Source organism: Felis catus, chromosome D3, assembly GCF_018350175.1.
Source record: "Felis catus isolate Fca126 chromosome D3, F.catus_Fca126_mat1.0, whole genome shotgun sequence".
NCBI classification, from domain to species: Eukaryota; Metazoa; Chordata; class Mammalia; order Carnivora; family Felidae; genus Felis; species Felis catus.
The window spans coordinates 40,520,228-40,539,658 of NC_058379.1; the positions used below are offsets into that span (position 1 = coordinate 40,520,228).

Here is a 19,431-nt window from a genome sequence, read left to right on the forward strand (position 1 = left end):
TCACACACACACACAAAGATAAGTATGTGATGTGATGGATGTGTTTATTAATTTTATGGGAGGAGTCTGTATACAATGGGTACATATATCAAATCTTCGTGTTGTACACTTTAAATATCCTACAATTGTATGTTTCAATTATTCCATAATAAATCTTTATAGATAGATAGATGATAGATAGAAATGATAGATAGATAATAGATAATAGATAATAGATGATAAAGAAAGAGAGAAAAAAAGAAAGAAAGAAAGAAAAGAAAAAGGAAGAATTACCATTTGTAGCCTCACTTTTATCTCCTATTTGAAAGCCAAAAGGAACTCATCCCCCTTATGTTATTTGAAATATTTGAAAATGCCCCTTTGGTCCTGTGCTTGTTGTCATCGATTGCCTCTAAAGCACGAATGTTTTTCTTTTCTCTTGTACAGAATCCCAATGCTCATCCAAGGCCCACTTCCCAGGATCTGGCGGGGTTCTGGGACATGCTGCAGTTGTCCATAGAAAATATTAGTATGAAATTTGATGAACTTCATCAGTTAAAGGCCAATAATTGGAAACAGATGGATCCTCTTGACAAGAAGGTAGAACAATGTAGATTTTGTATGGTTCATTTAAAAACCTGCACAAACACTGGACAGTCTAAATAGGCTTCTGCATTCAGTCTTGCTGTTTACAATGTGAAATGGAGCTGATATCATATTAATCTCATTGTAATGACAATGTTTACATAGTAATCATTTGGGATATTATCTGTAATATGTTTCAGGCATATTTTTAAAGAAAAACCTGTCTTTGTGAATTGGAAAATGGGAATGTGGCTTTTTTGTTAATTAAACTTTAAGTTAAACCATTTTAGTCACTGGAAGGAACTGCCTCCATTTTGCTTTTTAAACTAAAATAAATGACATCTTCAGTGCATGATTATATAGATCAAGAGTTCAACTTCCTTACACCCTAGGATGTGTTTCTGAGAAAAATAGGAAGCCCTGAAAACTAACCGACTTTGATAAGCATTTCATAAATATAGTAATAAAGAAACCGCTGTTGTTCAAGGTTAAAAATATACACCATAAAGGTTCACAGTAATCATAAATGTTGGGATTTTTTTTTTTTTTTAAGAGTTTTACTTTTGGTTGACTTGACTTGGGGAATATTGCTCACTGGGTTTCTCATTCAACAGTTTAGAAATAAAGGTTCAAGTTATTTTACTTTAATTAATAAACTGCAATTTTCACATTTGATTATGGTGGTTCCACCAGGCTCACACAGGTATCCAATATCCACCTCCCTAGGTTGGCCTGTCATGCATGACTTTTTTAACTCTTTGCTTTCCAATGGCCTGAGGCTGAATAGTTCCAAGAGATTCGGCCTCTAAACATGAGGCTTGTGTGTTCCCATGAAGCTCCGGTAGCCTGCCCTTTTCAGATCTCCTTGCCTGTCAGAGAGCGAACAGTAATCCAGTTCATTTTGCTGCTCTCCATCATGGTATCCGGGTTCATACAGTCAGTGGACTCCCAGAAGAAAGCCAGTCCCAAGGGCCGATTCATAATCAGCGAGAGGGTCAGTGTCATTGTCCCTCATCTCCAGTTCTATCGCCATTGACCAGGGGTTTTAGTGTTAAGCATCAAAGTACCATTGATATATGTGTGGCCTCTTATGTGGGAAGCCAAACATCCGCACTCAATCTAGTTTTCTTTAATCTGTGTTTAAAACTATGTACTAAATAAGCTTTTAAATTGTTCTTATTTTAAGAAAACACGACAGATGTACACACATACTGGTAATTTAGTTTTTAGAGCTGATCCATCTAATTCTCACTCATTGGTTTTTTTTAAATATTATTTTTTTTAAGTACAAGGAAAGGAAGATATGGCTAAAAAGTTTCCAATATTCATACTTTTCCAAATATCACCAAGTTACCCAACAGTGAAGATTTAAAATGTCCAAAATTTGTGATGCTAAGAATTGACATATGTAACCTGTCGACACGTACACAGTGAGTCATTAGTGAACTTGATTTCTAAATTTTTATACACTTTGTCTATGACCAGAGCTTTTCAGCACCCCGTGAACTTGAGGGGAAGAAACAAATGAGCACAATCAGAGTTGGCCAAATGCTGTTTGCACTCTGGACTTCCCTTTTCTGTCCACACAGACTCCACCTTAATCAGCCTGCGGGCAATTCCAATGTAATAAATTTATCTAGGCACTTCACCCAGGCGAGCAAGGAGGATTTGCTGCAATGAGTTTACGTGTGAAGATACAAAGAGTATACCCCCTTTGGAGAATCCTAAAATCCCTATTTTAAGATAACTGTCACATCCATGTCATGAGAATTGAAGGTATCTTACTAAAAATGAAAACAGCAGATTCATATGGACCTTTTCGGAGAGTCTGAAAACTCATTATCCTTTTCGTTAAATTCCTTCGTGGTTTAGATTCGCAGCTTGCCCACTGCATTTTCTTTTTTTCTGTGACCCAAGTGTTGAATGGCCTTTATTTTTGCAGTGGCATTTTAAAATATCCAACCATTTCATAGTTTGCTGATGCTGAGAGGAGGAAGACCTCTTTCAGTCCTGGGTTAAATTTTCAAAGCACAATGTCTGTTCCTGTGATTGGAATTGCCTTCTGGGCCACCACAACCGTCCTGAGGCCCCTAAGGAGTGACATCCCAGCGGGATGTTTTAGGAGCCTATCTGGGAACGGATTCCACCCCCCCCCCCGACACCCCTCCCCCACCGAGTGGAGGAACCATCAGTGTCCTCCCTCCAGGGTGACCCCGGAAAGTCTATTGCCGTGTGTTTGTGTGTGATGTGCAGACGGGTATAACTCACAGTGGCATCGACAAAGCTAAAGAACACAGTCTTATCATCTCTTCTTCCTCATTTGGCCTTTTAGGTTTGGATGGGTGGGCCCGGGGAGAGAGGGCGGGGATGTTTTTAAACTCTGAGCCGAGCTTGCACCCGCAGCCTCGCCTCCTTAGAGGGGACGCAGGGTCCCCAAAGGCTGCTGCTGCCGCAGCCACCCTAACTCATCCCTGGCACCCGGAAGAGTCTGGAGCCTCCAGAGAGAACCACACTAAATATGCCGGGAGCCGCAGCCTTTCAGCAGAGGGCATTTTAAATACCCACATCCTTCCCTTGGAGAGACTAGTTCTGCAATTCGGCCTTACCCTTGGCCTTAAGCTTACCGGTATTCCTTTTTTTTCCCCCTGCATCTTTTGAATACCCAAGCCAGAATAATAAAGAAATATATATATGTACATTTTTTATATGTACATATGAAAAATATATATATGTGTGTGTATATATATATATATATATATATGTATACAGAGTGCAGATCAGAACTAACCACCTTTAGGTTTAAAAAACAAACAAACAAAAATACCCAAAACCAAAATCAAAAAAAGTGTGCGTGTTCTAACTACTGACCTATCCCAGTTTTTCCCAAGCTTGTCCTGAGAAGCTGTGTAATGTCCTGAACCTTCTGCTTTGATCAGGAGAGAAGGGCCCCTCCTCCAGTGCCAAAGAAGCCGGCGAAGGGCCCCGCGCCGCTGATCCGGGAGCGCTCGCTGGAGAGCTCGCAGCGCCAGGAGGCCCGCAAGCGCCTGATGGCCGCCAAGCGCGCCGCGTCCGTCCGCCAGAACTCGGCCACCGAGAGCGCCGAGAGCATCGAGATCTACATCCCCGAGGCGCAGACCCGGCTCTGAGCGCCCCGCGCGCCCCGCCGCGCCGCCTCCGCGCTCCGTCCTCCCTCCGCCCCCTCCCCGCCCTCCGAGCCCGTCCGTCCCGGAGCTCAGTGACTTCCACTGTCGCGGTGTAGTTGTCGGTCTTGCAGGAGCCGCCCCCCTCCCCCCAGTAGCCCCAGCCGCCCGGACCGGTTTGCCCACGTTCTCCACCGAGCTTCGCCACCCGTACGGACGCGTCACCCACCTGCCTCATCCGGAGAGCCGGCCTTTCTTTTCTCGGCAGAACCAAACCCACCTGTGTAGAAATGGCCCCTTTAGGTCGCCCACCATCCTCAGTTCTCCCAAGCTAGTCTGTCCCTAGAGCTCAGCAATATAAAACCATAGGGTATTTCAGAAATCCAGTAGCACAGGGTGAGCCTTTGGGACTTAACCGTCTTCCACGTGAAGGAAACTAGGGCTCCGATTCCCTTTATTTCCCCTAAACGGTTATTATTTTGTCAAGCAGATGGAGCACTTTATTTCCAACCTCAGAAATCACGCCATCTCACCGGAATCGATGAGTGACAATCCTAGAGGGGACGAAGTGGGGCTGGATATGTAGTGGGGAAGGGAGGAGCAAACTCTGCAGGTGCTGGGGCTTACCTGCTTCACTCACAGCTGCACAAACTGCCTCACTGTTACTCCATCCATCACTGCTTCAAATGTTTCCATCAGCAGAAGATTGTAAATTCGATCTTTCAGGGAAATTAATCTATTCTGAAAGGCAATAAAATGAAGAAAGGCAAGAAAGCACTGCTAGTTTAAGATATACTACATAAGGGATTTTTTTTTGTCCTATTATTAAGAAAATTTAGACCTGAAATGTTTTATCAACCTTTACTGTACTATGTGTATTATATTGTTGTGATGGTGGGGGGTCTTTAAAGGGGAAAGCGTTGGTCCTCTTAACGTGTTAGTGTCCATCCTGGGGGGCCTACCTACTACGCATATAAGTACACACTTGGTCAAGAAGTGCTGTAAGTGGCATCGAGGGTGTTTTCGGAGAGAAGTTTGGATTTTCCTGTCATCCCTTTGAATGCTACACATCCATCTGTTGTAACCCGGTAGTTTGTAATGCAGACATATTTTCGCCTTTGGTCTTCTCTCGCTCCTACCCAGAGTCCTACCAGTCCCCAGCATAAGGATTTCGTCCTATGTCAAACCGATAAAATAAATTCTCTACCCAAGCAGACACGCGGCCTCGTTCCAAAGAGCTGCCCCTCATCTTGAGGTCCCAGGTGGTGAGAGAAGAAATTTGACCTCAGCAGTTCAGCAGTCACGAGGAAGGGGGGAAAGTCGTGATTCATAAGCACTGAAAGAAACCCAGGCTTTTGGCAGAGAATGTGAATTTACACTTTTAGTCCTGACGGATGGGCAGTGTGCGCTAAGCATCTAGCTGAAGTTATCTTTAAACGCCCTTACTCGTAGCAGTTTAAACATTTAGGATGTGGTGATCTTAAAGTATCACTGACATTTTATGTCCAGCTCCCACTCTAAAGCATTAGAAATTACCCTTGAAAAATGACAGACTAAAAACACACATCAAATAAGCTTGCACCAGAACTTTTTTTAAAAAAATATACTCTCGTAGCCAGGTGCTAATTTATTTATGAAATTAAGAGAAGTGATGGGTTCTGGCAACAACTATTTTCATGGTCACATTCTAAAACCACTAGGGAATTCGCTACCTCTCAGAGCCACTGATGCTTTGAGCTATCTTTATAAACAGGGCACAAATGTTTACTGCTGTGGTTTACAAGAAAAGGGCTACTAACCTATTTAAAAACCAACCAACCAACTTTTAACTAGGGTGGACAAAGCACCTTGAGTGCTTTGCAAAATTGGAGCTGACAGAGATTTTGAACTTCAAAGGTTCGCTTGTTTTAAAAAGAATACACCTTTTCTTCAGTTTGTAGCAGCAACGGAAGGTCACACAAAGTTTGCAGCCAGTAAGGCCATCTGCCACCTTGGGTAGCCTATAGTCCCATTCAATCCTGAAAATGACTTGGAACTCATAGATTGACGTGAAGGAAGCGACATCCATCGGAAGACCCATGTTCCCAACTACAGCTCCGTGCCCTGAGGTAGAGAGAAGATTGGGATTAAGAAATCGATTTCTAATACGACTCAAGATCATCCTACAGTATTTTCTTTGGAAACCGGTTTAGCCCAGAATATTTTAAAGAGAGACAAGAGAAGGCCTATTTATCTTGTCTATGTGAATGGTATTTGTATATTCATAAGCTATTTTTGGTAAGGATTTTAAATCTTTTAGCTGAATGCCTACAGGCATCATGACCCTTGCCTTCCTTAAAACACAAATTGTACAAACACTTTATAAAAAGCTAATTATTGATCTTAAAACACGACCCCACATAAAGCTGCTTGTTAACCACTTGCCCCCTTAAGCTGACATCCATGAGCATAACCTTTGTCACATTGTTCTTTTTGATGTAATTTGTAGATATGTTTTTTAGTTCATAATGGAAAATGTATGTACCCTGAAAAATTACTTATTTTGTTTAACTTTGGTATAAAGCTGTTTGGGCATTTTCTTGGGGAGGGGGGGAACTACAAAAGAAGTTTGTCTCCCACATCAAAAAACGTTCAAAGAAATTAAGTATTTATTATATTTTTTGCAGATGTTTCCATACAATTCACATAACCTTTTTGTAAAGAGAGATGAAGAAATGGATTAAAGATTTTTAATATTTGAAATGGTAAATAGAACTAATTTATTTGTAATATATTTCTGTTATTTATAGATGTTTCCTTAATGTTTTACTGTGCATTACCACTTTAATTTAAGCCTTATCCTTGTGAATTTACCATTTCTTTTTTAAAACATGTCTAGATGCATATTTTAAATAACTGGAATGTAAATCACTAGCATATCTGAATTCCCAATGTAATTTTTAAAAATTATTTTGGTTTGGAAAAAAAAAGATTCATTTGAAAGCCTTCAGATGGAGGGGTGGGGAACATTTTTATGGCTTTATGAAGTGGAATTTCATAGGCTTATTTACCTAGATTGTGTGTGGACAAAAAAAAAAAAAAACAAACAAACTGTAAATAGATGAATGTTTCCCATAATGTAAAAAGAAGAAATTAATAAAATAATTAATGCACTGCTTTCAGGTCTGTGTGTTTTCACTACAAAGCCCTGCTTCTTCCAAAATACAAGTAATTGTCTTTGGAGGGAATAATTAAGCAATGAAGAAGTATATCATTCTAACTTTTATTGTTAGAATACAATAAAATACACATTTAGGTTAGCCGCTGGTGAGCAGGTGGGTAGACTTTGTGTCCTACGTAAAGGATCAAAATACTGAAAACCAAAAGGCCTTTTACCATGGCCTTTTACCATACACGATCATGCACATATGAAAGTTTCAGATGAGAGCTGTATATTTGTGAAAGAAGTTACCGGCCTCTCAAACGTGCAAATCTGTACAGATTTTATCCACCTGGATTTCTTCGCAAACATTTCATCAGTTTTGTTTCCTACACGGTTCCTACCCTGGAGGAGATAGGGGAAATCAGAATAATGCTTTGTGGTTTTAATTTCATCCCCGAAGTAATGAAAAACTGTGCTCACTGAGGCTTAGTGACTTGCCCAATGGGACACTACTATTAAGTGACAGATTTGAATCCAAAAATCTGAAACTTTGTTCAGCTTCCTCTTCAGTAGGGTCTCTATCATTCTTCCCACATTTAAAATGGATAATTATTTGCCACTGTCTGTTTCCCCTGATCTTCATCTCAGTCATACTCATAAACCTTACTTGAAAAATTTTTTTTAACATTTAATTTTGACAGGCAGAGACAGAGCGTGAATGGGGAAGGGGCAGAGAGACTAAGACACAGAATCTGAAGCAGGCTCTAGGCTCTGAGCTGTCAGCACAGAGCCGTCGCAGGGCTTGAACTCACGAGCCCGGAGATCGTGACCTGAGCTGAAGTCCGATGCTTAACTGACTGAGCCACCCAGGCACCCCATAAACCCTACTTTATACACAAAAATACAGATTTACCTCCCGCCCCCATAAAGGTAAATTAGAACGTTTTATGAAGTGGACTTGAACTTCTCTGAAAATGCCAAAGTCTACACAGTATTTTCTTCCCACAAGTACTTGAGCAAACCCATCCATCCATATGTAACAAACATGGAAATTAAGCAGCTAAGCCTCTTTTTCTGATTTTTGTACGTAAGCAAGACCTTTACCAATTACCAAAATAACGTGATATACTTCTGAAACTGTTTGAAAAGAGGATCGATCAAGTGGCTCATCGCTTGTAAGGCTGCAAAGATCTCATTACCTGGGTTCGTGCACTGACTATTCCTGTAGTGTGAACTGCAGTTATACTTCTTGCCTTTTACCAAATTAATCCTTATATTTCACTGGGGCTTCTTAAACATTTCGGCCAATCCCAAAGCAAAGTGAGTTTGTTTTTGCATGTAAAAATTTGAATTTCAGTGAAGCAAATTTCAATTGCCCATGTTACAGGGTCCACTCCCTCCCAAAAATGTAATTTTGTTTCTTATGGAAATTGAACAAAATTGTTTGCTCTGAACGTGAGGTTTTTTTTATATCTTTGAAAGCCACCCCTTGAAAATACAAATCGACTTTGGTTTAAATAAATGGCATTTAAAAATCATAGTGTCTGAATGTGTTCATTCTCAAATGCCAGTGATTCTAAAGGGTCTGAAATTTACCTCAAGTTTGGTCAATAGGCACTTTGACTTTTAGCCACTAAACCAAGATCAGATCAACTCCTTTTGCAAACAGTAACTGGTGACCCTGTCTGAAAACCCTCTCTGGGTCCTAACTCATTTACTGTAAGTTCACAGACTAGGTCTCAAATTGCTCTGTAAGTCACTCATTATCTCCCCTAAAGCAGGGAGAGGAAATAGTGTGCTGTTCCTGGTCTATATGCTTCCCTGCGGGCTTACTTCGGGCCTAGGGAGGCATCGCCAATCACAGGAATGTGGGAAACCCCAGGACCGGTGATTCCTGATTCCTGAGTCTCTATTTAGCCTGCCAATGGATGATTTCAGTGCATTTCTATGTAAATGAGCACGAGCCTAAATTTATAGCAAATGGCTGAAATCAGGAAAGCGTTCTGATAAACACCAAAGGTCAAGCCCTGCCATGTAGCTGATGGAACTGTTTTGCTGTTCCTGGCACCAAACGTTTTCACTAGTGCTTTTGAAGATTGCTGTTCTTTCCTCTTCACGCTTCTAGTTTTCCTTCTGGGAGGAGGAAGATTACTTGCTAAGTAAATCATTGTCATGGGGAGCTTCCATAGAGATCACAACAAAGAGATTTTTCCATAGAAAAATTCACCTTTTCACTTTGGAAAGAGGGAAAGGGAAGCAAATTGTCTTAGTTTTCTCTTCTGTTACAAAGGGGAAGATCCACTCTCCCTATTGACACTAAAGAAGGTGACAGACAACAATTACAGGTTTTGTAGTCTAAAGCCTTGTGCGTTTGCTGCTTCTGAAGGTCAATGCTCCTGTGTAGCTAGCCTTCTGAGATTTACCCACATAACCATCAGTTGATGAATCCTTCCTTCTTCTTGGGAGGCATTTCAAGTCCAATGCCTGCAAGCATTTTCTATTACGAAAAATGAGGAGAAACATCTAGGAAGTTAGATAATACTATATGGATGGCCCCATAAAGTATATTGGAAGAAACATCTCTCCAGGTTAAGATATAAACATTTTACTAACTTTAAAAGAGGCTCCATTTGAAAGGATTTGGGGTCCTAAGCAATAACCTCTTGCTACCAATAATGTTTACTCCTGTAAATTAAAAAAAAAAAATTTTTTTTTAAGTAATCTCTACACCCAACATGGGACTGAAACTCACGACCCCAAGATCAACAGTCTCATCCCTCTCCATCTGAGCCAGCCAGGTGCCCTGTGAATTACATTTTTTTAAATAACAGCTTCATCCCATCATTTCCTTTCTAGAGTAAGTCCTAGTGTACTTTGCAACCTTGGCCAATACAATGTCTGTTTGTAATTCCCAAGTGTGAGAAGAAGCAGACCTTAAAGTCAGAACGTAAACAAAGATAAGCAGGAGAGAGGTTAAATAGTTTACTCTTAGAATCATTTCCAGTTTGGTTTATTTAACACATTGATCAAGAGCCTCCCCTCTCCCCGGCACGTTCAGTGAAGGGATTTTCTCTCCTCTACAGCATGGTGCCTGGCCAGAGTAATACCTGGGAGGTCTTAGTGAGCCTAGCACTTCCAAGGTTGAGCTTGTCAAACATGAAAGAGCAACTCAGGGGCTCCTGAATTGTCTCTTAACTCAATCAAGCAAGGCAATGAGTCTGGAATGATTAAAGGAGGACCCTTTCAAAAGAGCTGGTGTCTTTGCATCTAGTCTTGAGTTGATACACCAAGGATCCCTTGGCTAGCAGACTGTTCAAAATGAAGTCTTACAGAGAATGGAAAAAAACTGATCAATAGTTTGGAAAATTAGAACAGGGGAGAGATTCTGGCACCGGAAAATGGGAGTTTGTCAACTGAGCGTGAGTGAGTGTTAAAGAGCTTTGTAAATAGAGGTGAAGTGAGGAATAGTTATTCAGATAATTGTGAGTAATTCCAGAGACAAGGAAAGAAAACAAAGCACCCTACCAGTGTGAGCCTGAGATGTTTCAGTGTTAGAATATTAAGGATCTGTCAGTGGCTGAATTCATCATGTAATTGTTCTCAAGGGCAGTTCATTTTAAGATGGGTTAAAAGAAGGCCAAAGACTAGCCATTCTTCCAGCAAAGGCAACACATTAGAACTGGGCTAACTATTCAACTGAGAGAACTTGGGTTAAGTATGAAGGAAATGCTTCCCTGAAGAAGTACGAGGTCTTAACTACCCTAAGAAATAGGGTGTATCTTCCTGAGAGAAGTCATTCTGCCAATGGTGTTACCTTAGTGATCCTCATGAAACAGGACAAGTGCCCCCATGGTTCTAAGTACTTAGATTTATTAGAAAATAAATGCAGAGAAGAGAGGTCTCTCACCCTCGCCACACCCCATAATCCCTGTTGGCTTCAGCTGAGAGTGGTAATTTCTGAGCAGGGTTTCCGTCAGTGACTCCAGATTCACAGAGAGGATCCACTTGGGGTCCCCACACACTCCAGGGGAAAGACCCATGTGCCTTTTTGATTGTAATATTCTGACTTGGGGTTGGGTAGGAAAGCACTGTCATATGCTTACAAATATTTCCAGCATTTCTCTTAGAAACTGGACTGACTCATTAGCTTCAACATTGTGCCAAGAGTGTCCAGTTTGTCCAGCAGGCATAGGGCCATCCTCCAAATGGGAAAGAGCTCAGGTTATGGCCAGATCACCTGTGTTTGAATCCCTAACTCTACTATTTACTAGCTGAGTCTTTTGGGGCAAGTTACGTAATCTTTCTGTACCTCAGTTTTCCCATCTGTGCAATCAGGATAAAACCAGTACCTACCTCATAAGATTGTTCTAAGGATTAAATAAATCAACACATGGAAAGCTCTTAATACAGTGCTTGGCAAATGGTAAGCACTCAGTAAATGTTCACTCTCATTATCATCAACATCACCATTATTATTTTTTTAATGTCTATTTTTTAGAGAGAGAGCAAGCAGGGGAGGGGGAGACAGAGGATCCCAAGTGGGCTCTGCCCTGAGAGCTCAGAGCCCGATGTGGGGCTCAAACTCACGGTCCATGAGATCATGACCTGAACCCAAGTCAGACACTTAACTGACTGAGCCACCCAGGCGCCCCATCATCACCATTATTATGACACACTTACATTTACTAGGGAAGTGCCTTGTGTCTTGGTTGTACTGTTCTCTATGCAATTCGGAACTTAATCTTAATAGTAACCTTGTGAGAGATAGTCACGACAAGTAAGTTAGATCAGGGAGCATCCCAAGGTCCCTGGTGAGTAACAGAGCTCATGTCTCAATCCAATCTAAGTCTAGATTCTTCATGCAAGCAAAGACATTTATCTTTCAGTGTTTCACTGGTGGAAAAGGTACACATACAACAATTTCAACAAAGAGAGAAGGGGTATACATCGAAAATAAGCCTACTTTTTGTTCCAGTTCTTTCCTACCACATTCAACATCCTTGAGCCGTTTTCTTGTGTACCCTTTTAAAATCTATCTACACATACTCAAGCATATAGATTTTTTATTTTCCCACAAACATGAAGCATAAGGTACACATTCCTTTATTGTTCACTTTTTTCCACCTAGTGATGTGTTGCCTCATTTCACTTAACCGTCTGAGCCACCCAGGCGCCCCTTGCTCCGTTTCAGAACATTATGATCCACCTATTCTCTTTAATAGCTCCGTAGCATTCTATTTCATGGGCGAACCACATTACACTATGCAGTCCCCCAGTTGATGGACATTTAGGCCATTTCCACAGCTGGTTATGACAAACAAAATCTGCAGTGAAAATCGTTTCACAGTGCATCTTCCATACATGTGGAGGTATATCTACAGGTCATATTCCTAGAAAACTGGACATGCATTTTGGTTTTTTTTTTTTAAACGTTTATTTATTTTTGAGACAGAGAGAGACAGAGCATGAATGGGGGAGGGTCAGAGAGAGGGAGACACAGAATCTGAAACAGGCTTCAGGCTCTGAGCTGTCAGCACAGAGCCCAATGCAGGGCCTGAACTCGCGAACCGCAAGATCATGACCTGAGCCAAAGTTGGACCCTTAACCGACTGAGTCACCCAGGCGCCCCCATGCATTTTGTTTTTAAATATTGCTAATTGACTTTCCAAAAAGGCTACCTTGATTTTCAGTTCACCAAACACGTGTGAGTTGTAGCACCTACCTTTGCAAACAAGGAAACAAATCATTCAAAACGTAAATTCAGAGAAATGCTTAAAATAACAACAACAATAAACCCAGGAATTTCCAATGGGCTTTCAACAAGGAAGGAAATGTGGAAATCTGGAAATGTGGAGGTGGTTCCAATGTAATCTTTCATATAACTCCCAGAACATATAACTGCCAGAACTGAGGGGAAAAGTAATCACGGTGTCAGCCCTGGGGTGTGAACTCATCTGGGAACTGGCTCTATTTGCATACACCTTAGACTGCCTAAGAACCTAACAGCCTCTGGCAGCAGGATCTAAGCTCACTAGGGGTCTATGTCTGCATTGGAGCAGAGAACTTGGATGATTAGTAGGTTTATACCACGGGATATCATCTACTACCCATGAAGTTTCTTTCCTCTTTAGTTTTTTTAAAAGTGAAACTCCTCTTCTTTAAAAAGGCTTTAAGATGATTTACAGAGACAAAACTTAAAACTCCAAACAATGAAAGGAAGACAGGAAAAGTTGGCGGATGACTTCACTAAACTCTCAGGTCCCCAGGGTCCTGGGTGGCCTCAAACGAATACTAAATTTCTTTCCGGGCTTCCTGCTAGCCACGGCAAAGTGGTCAGCATTTTAAAGTTCGTCTTCATTCAGTCTGGGGACTCCACAACTTTAAAAGTTTCTTCTGTCCTCAAAGAACTACCAAAATGATTTTGCATCTGTTGCAACATAGTGTGTCAATACAACTGCCTTGCTAATCACAGCACCGACAAATAGCCACATAGAAGGAAGTACAACCACTGCGTCTTTAAAATCAGCCCTCTGTGACTTAACTGGTTTGAGTGACTTCTGGTTCTTGGCAAACAAATCGTCCCATAAGACAGAGTCAGTTCTGACATCCTTGTTGAGACCGACATCCTTTGGAGTTCAGTCCAAGAATATGTCCTTCCCTCTAGGAAGTAAGCAATATTTCAGTGGGTGCTTTTTTTTTTTTTCTTTTCTTTTCTTTTCAAGCAGACCTCCTGACAAATAAGAAGTCCTCCTTTTCCTGTTCAGACGGGCCCATATCAGAGCGTGTGACTTTCAAGACCTATTTGTCCTTGAGCAGGAACTCTTCATTTCCCAAAAGCATCCCTTTGTCTCGCTAAAGGTTGCAACCCTTTCTTCCCAGCAGGCTTGGCCTCTCTTGCCGGGCGGAAGTTGCTGCTGTCCCTCGGGGCTGTCACCACCTAACACCGGTGTTCACGCTGTGACCCGGAGGGCACTTTCAGCTGCATTTAGGCAAACAGCTCTGTGCCTTTTAACACACATTAGAACAGAGGACCCTTCATCAGTGTGGGAAAGCCACAGAGGACTTCACACAGCAGCTAGAGTTCTAAGGTCCGGTTAATATTTCAGGCCCAGTCCTGGGAAGATTATGCTTTGACACTGAATTTAAACAACCACTTCTTTATTAAGTGTAAAACACTGGGCTGAGCTGTCCCTCCACTCAGCTACATTCTATCATTTGGGGATGGAGGGAGAAGGGAAGAGAAGAAGAAGATACATACTGCAGATGCAGAAGAAGAAAACCTAACAGTAACCTGAAGATAGACCAAAGCATTCTGCCTTTTACAAAATGCATCAAGTGATTGATTAACTGCAGGGAAGGAGGCAAAGATTTATGGAAGGTGGGGGTTGACTTGCAGGCTTTTAACAGCCCCCAGGACAATGGTTCTCAAACTTCAATGTGCCTAAGAATCACTTAGAGATCACTTAGCTACCCCAACCCTCAAAGCAGATCCTAACGCTGGAGGTCTGCTTTGAGAGCCAATTCTGCATTTCTAACAAAGTCACCCTGTGAGTCTAATGCCAGAGTTCATGGGCCCCCCTCGGAGAAACTGTTGTCCAACTGCGGTCTTCAACCTGGGAAGCTTTAAGAAATCTTCACGGGAGATCACTTACATCAGAATGGGATGGGGCGGGGGGGGGGGGGGGGGGGGGGGGGGAGGGGGGTGGCGGGCAGGGAAGGACCAAAGCATGCATATCTGGGTAAAGCCAAGGTTGAGAACCCTTACTGCAGAGGCATTTTAAGCAAAAAGAACGGGTTGAGCAAAGGCATGGAGGAGGGTCAGAGCAGTGGACATCTAAGGAATCAATCGCAGGTAATTGGGTATGGCTAGAATGACAGGTGTATAGTGGGGACTGGATTTTAACTCATTTGCCAGGGCAAGGACAAACAAGAACTAGTGTACTTTGCACAGGGGGAAAAAAAAATCTGTCCTTACCGGAAGCATTACCAGGAATTTTATGACCTGCTTACTAGTGGAACACAATGTCTCCATTTGTATCTATGGAGCGTTTGTCTGGAGCATAAGGATATCAGTCAAGTGCGAGGTTTTCCACTGAGGTTAAATATCTTTGCCAGCCTGGCTTTTCAGCACTCATTCTGAGAATTAGAACACAGAAGGCAGGAAGTTCAACATCATACAGCATACTCCCGTGAATTGACTAGCTTGCATCAGTTTATTTTCAAAAACATACTTTACAATAAAATGTGAAGCAATTACTGCACACCTGAGACTTTTTTGCATAATCATGTAGCAGAATCAGTCTAAGAAAGAATCACCAAGGGGCTCCTGATGGCTTGGTTGGTAGAGCACACAACTCTTGATATTGGGGTTGTACATTTGAGCCCCATGTTGAGTGTAGAGATTATTGAAAAAAAGTTTTTTTAATCTAAAAACAAAAAAAAAACAAAAAAACAAAATTGCCTAAAAGGATAGTTTTCTCATCTACCATTGTCTTAGCCTATCTGTGCTTCTCGAACAAAATACCATAGAGTATCCACGTTATAGTTTGGGTCAAACAACAAACATTGCTTACAGTTCTGGAGGGTGAGAAGGTCCAGATCAAGGCCAGTAAGTTCAGTGTCTGGTGAAAGTTCAGTGTTTCTTTACAAGGCAGAAGATGTGAAGGAGCTCTCTGGGGTCTGTTGTATTTATTTATTTATTTTTGAAACACTTTTTTTTCTCTTTTTAACGATTTATTTATTTTTGAAAGAAAGAGAGAAAGCATGAGTGGAGGAGGGGCAGAGAGAGGGGATGAGAGGGAGAGAGGGAGAGAGAGAATCCCAAGCAGGCTCCACACTGTCAGTGTGGAGCTGGATGTGGGGCTCAAACTCAGGAACCATGAGATCATGCATGAGTGGAGGAGGGGCAGAGAGAGGGGGTGAGAGGGAGAGAGAGAGAGAGAGAGAGAGAATCCCAAGCAGGCTCCACACTGTCAGTGCGGAGCCGGATGCGGGGCTCAAACTCAGGAACCATGAGATCATGACGTGAGCTGAAGTCAGGCACTCAACCAACTGAGCCACCCAGGCGCCCCTGGGATCTGTTTCTTAAGGGGACTAATCCCATTCATGAGGGCTCCACCCTTAGAACCTGATCACCTCCCAAATGGCCCACTTCTAAATACCATGGCTTTGGGGATTAGGTTTCAATGTATGAATTTGGCAGGAGCTGGTGGATGGCACAAACATTGAGTCTCTAGCAACCAGCTTCCTGCTGTTGCATAGCCCCAGAATCTAGAGAATACTGGCCATGTATACTCAATTATTTACATAGTAATCATTGCTCTTCTCCTATAGAGGCTTAAAGTCTGAGAAGTCAAATCCTACACAACAAAAAAAGTGACAATTTGTGTCATAAAAATATCCTCAAGCTCTGGTTTATGAATAAACTCCCTATTTCAATCAACCTTCGCAACAGTGAATTTCCTGGACAGTCAGATTTGACATTTCTCTCTGGATATCTCATAGAAGAATGAAATTTGAACTATGGTTGCCCCTTGAACCACACAGGTTTGAACGGGTCCACTTGTACATAGAGTTATTTTGATAAATACAGTACTATACATGTATTTTCCTTATGATTTTCTTAATAATATTTTCTTTTCTCTAGTTAACTTTATCGTAGAGACACTGTATACGATACATAGGACATGTAAAATATGAGTTAATGGATTATGTTATCACTAAGGCTTCAGGTCAACTGTAGACTATTTGTAGCTAAGTTTTGAGGAGTCAAAAGTTCTATGTGGATTTTCAATTGTATGGAGGGTTGGCACCCCAACCCTCACGTTGTTCAAAAGCCAACTGTATAAGGAAGGAAACCACAGATCCTGAACTTCCCAGGACAATTTAGATGTTATAGATTTTGTCTATAGGTGTTGACATTGATGTATATACAGATCAGGGGGAGAAAAAGTCCTTCGTCAGACCAAGTGCCTTAATATGGTTCAGAAAAACATTGTTCTTGCCTTCATCAAATCATTGTTATTCCTCCCTCATCCAGAAATCTGTGCAGATGTTTCTATGGATTATAATTTTCAAATCTAATGGGCCTCCAGAGTCATCCTCTCTGTCCCTCCTTGCTTTTAAAAGAGCTCTAGGAGGCCTGTTGGTCATTTAGGAATGTACATGTGGAATTGCGCATATATAAATATCACTGATTATATCGGCTTTCCATGGCCCCAGAAATTATTTTGAGCTATCCACCTCCTCCCCACCCCAATCCCCTACCTGTGAAAGTCCAAAGTAATGGCCCTAGATGTCTATTAATTCTAAAGAAAGGGTTGAAAGTCTGTGGCCTTTTTAGCCTTTGGGTTCCTGCTTACAGATACAATGCTTACATTTAAAACCATATTGAATCAGCCTCAAAGTCAGTCCCTTTTTCCTTTCCCATACCCATACACACACCCACAATCCAAAAGGCTTTATGAATTCAGGATGTGGGCCGTGAGGAGGCAAAAGTGAGTATCAAAAGCACCAAAAAGTGGAGGGCATAAAATGGTTCTTAAAGAATAGCAGGATTCTCAAAGCATCCTTCAGGCATCTTACTTCCATGGAAGCCTGCGGACCAGCTTCCTGGCACCCCCTATACCCCTTCTCACTATCTATCCTACAATAGACAATCAACAAGATGCATAAATAAAATATGTCTTCTTTCTTTGTCCCAAGTAGAATGTAAACCCCAGGACAATAGGGACTTTTTTGTCTGTTTTATTCCTTTCTATATTTCCAAGCAGTCAAACAATGCCTGTCATATAGAAGGCACTCAATAAATATTAGTGGAATGGGTGGCAATTGAAGCTATTTCTTGCCTATTCTGTAATAATCTGTAATACATTTTTCTGTAATATTTATTATATATTATTCTCATCGTTTCTGTAAAAAGTTGTTGCTGTTGTCAGTTGCTATCGCATTGTGTTTTCCTGCTAGTTTAGATAAAGAGGAATGAAATCCCAAGGGCATGGACCCGGGATGGGGAGAGGGCACTAATTATAAGAGGCAGGTGGCATTTTGGCAAAATTAATAACTCAGAGAAAACGTGACAATGAGTATGTAAGCCCCTGGCTCCTCTTTCCTGAAATCCTGAGAAATATTGGTTAGAGCAAGTATGAATAACCCCATCAGATGAGATGGGGTTATAGTACTTTTTTATTTATTTGTTTTAATTTTTATTTTAAGTAGGCTTCACGCACAGCGTGGGGCTTGAACTCATGACCCTGAGATCAAGAGTCGCATGTCCTACTGACTGAGCCAGCCAGGCAGGGGCTATAGTACTTTTAAAAAGCTTTTTTGAAAAAAGAGTGACTAAACACAGGAGGCAGGACAACTTGCTATTTGAGGTTGTGCAAAAAGGGGGACACACTCCAATACTCAGAGTACTGAGAATTCACAGGATAATAGAAACATCACCAGCCTGAAAGCAAACTTTCCCACGAATCTGAAATGTTACTATGTGCTCCAAGGAGAAATTTGCATAAAATTGAATTTGTGTGAAAGTTTTATAATCCAGGAAAAGCCTATCTATTAAATTATATTTGTCAACACCTTAGAAATTATAGCATTTCCCCCACACACTGATCTTATTTTTTAAGATTTTATTTTTATGTGTCATGAAGCTCAAACTCACAAGATCAGAGTGAGCCAGGCATTTATAAGGTACGTCACAAGCATCGGTTTCACCGTTCATCAGTCCGGCCCTAGTTCAGGAGCCGGGGGGTTTGCCTCTCCACCACCACTGAACCTGCCTTGTTTGGGAGTGCACGAGTTGGGATGTCCACGCAGGGCCCAGTTTGTTTGGAGTTGTTCTTTTATTTTATTTTATTTTTTAATTTTTTTTTTAAAGTTCGTTCATTTTTTTGAGAGAGACAGAGCATGAGTGGGGGAGGGGAAGAAAGAGAAGGAGATGCAGAATCAGAAGCACCCTCCAGGCTGTGAGCTGTCAGCACAGAGCCCGATGCGGGGCTCGAACCCACAAACTGTGAGATCATGACCTGAGCTGAAGTCGGACACTTAACTGACCAAGCCACACAGGCGCCCCGTTTGGAGTGTTGTATGCAGGGTGAGCCATGGGCAGTGTGTACTGGCAGCTGAAGGGAATGGCCTCAGTAGCACAGGAGGGTGATTTTCTCCACAACAAAGCCCAAGATCAGGTGTAAATGGTAACTTGCCTGGCCTTGGCTTGGAGATTTCCAACTGCCTGACCCTTTCTCTTCTACCTCCTTGTTTTTTTTGTTGTTGTTGTTGTTGTTTTTTAATTTTTTTTTTCAACGTTTATTTATTTTTGGGACAGAGAGAGACAGAGCATGAACGGGGGAGGGGCAGAGAGAGAGGGAGACACAGAATCGGAAACAGGCTCCAGGCTCTGAGCCATCATCAGCACAGAGCCCGACGCGGGGCTCGAACTCCCGGACCGTGAGATCGTGACCTGGCTGAAGTCGGACGCTTAACCGATTGCGCCACCCAGGCGCCCCTTCTACCTCCTTGTTAACACCTCTCATCGCCAGCTCCCCCCAACCCCCCCCCATCCCCCAGGCCACCGTGTCTTCCCCT

The 19,431-nt window shown here is 41.9% G+C and overlaps 1 protein-coding gene across 13 annotated transcripts in view; it reads left to right on the plus strand.

Annotated features, from left to right (window-relative positions):
* The window catches only part of DLGAP1 (DLG associated protein 1), a 1,131,601-nt gene extending 1,124,740 nt beyond the window's left edge, over window positions 1–6,861 (plus strand). For all 13 annotated transcript variants that reach the window (XM_045042034.1, XM_045042033.1, XM_023241780.2 and 10 more), the window contains 2 exons: window positions 427–579; window positions 3,501–6,861. In XM_045042034.1, the coding sequence (XP_044897969.1) occupies window positions 427–579; window positions 3,501–3,710 (363 nt within the window). In that variant the 3' untranslated portion in view covers window positions 3,711–6,861. The remainder of the gene's footprint in view (window positions 1–426; window positions 580–3,500) is intronic.
* Window positions 6,862–19,431: the final 12,570 nt, after the last annotated feature.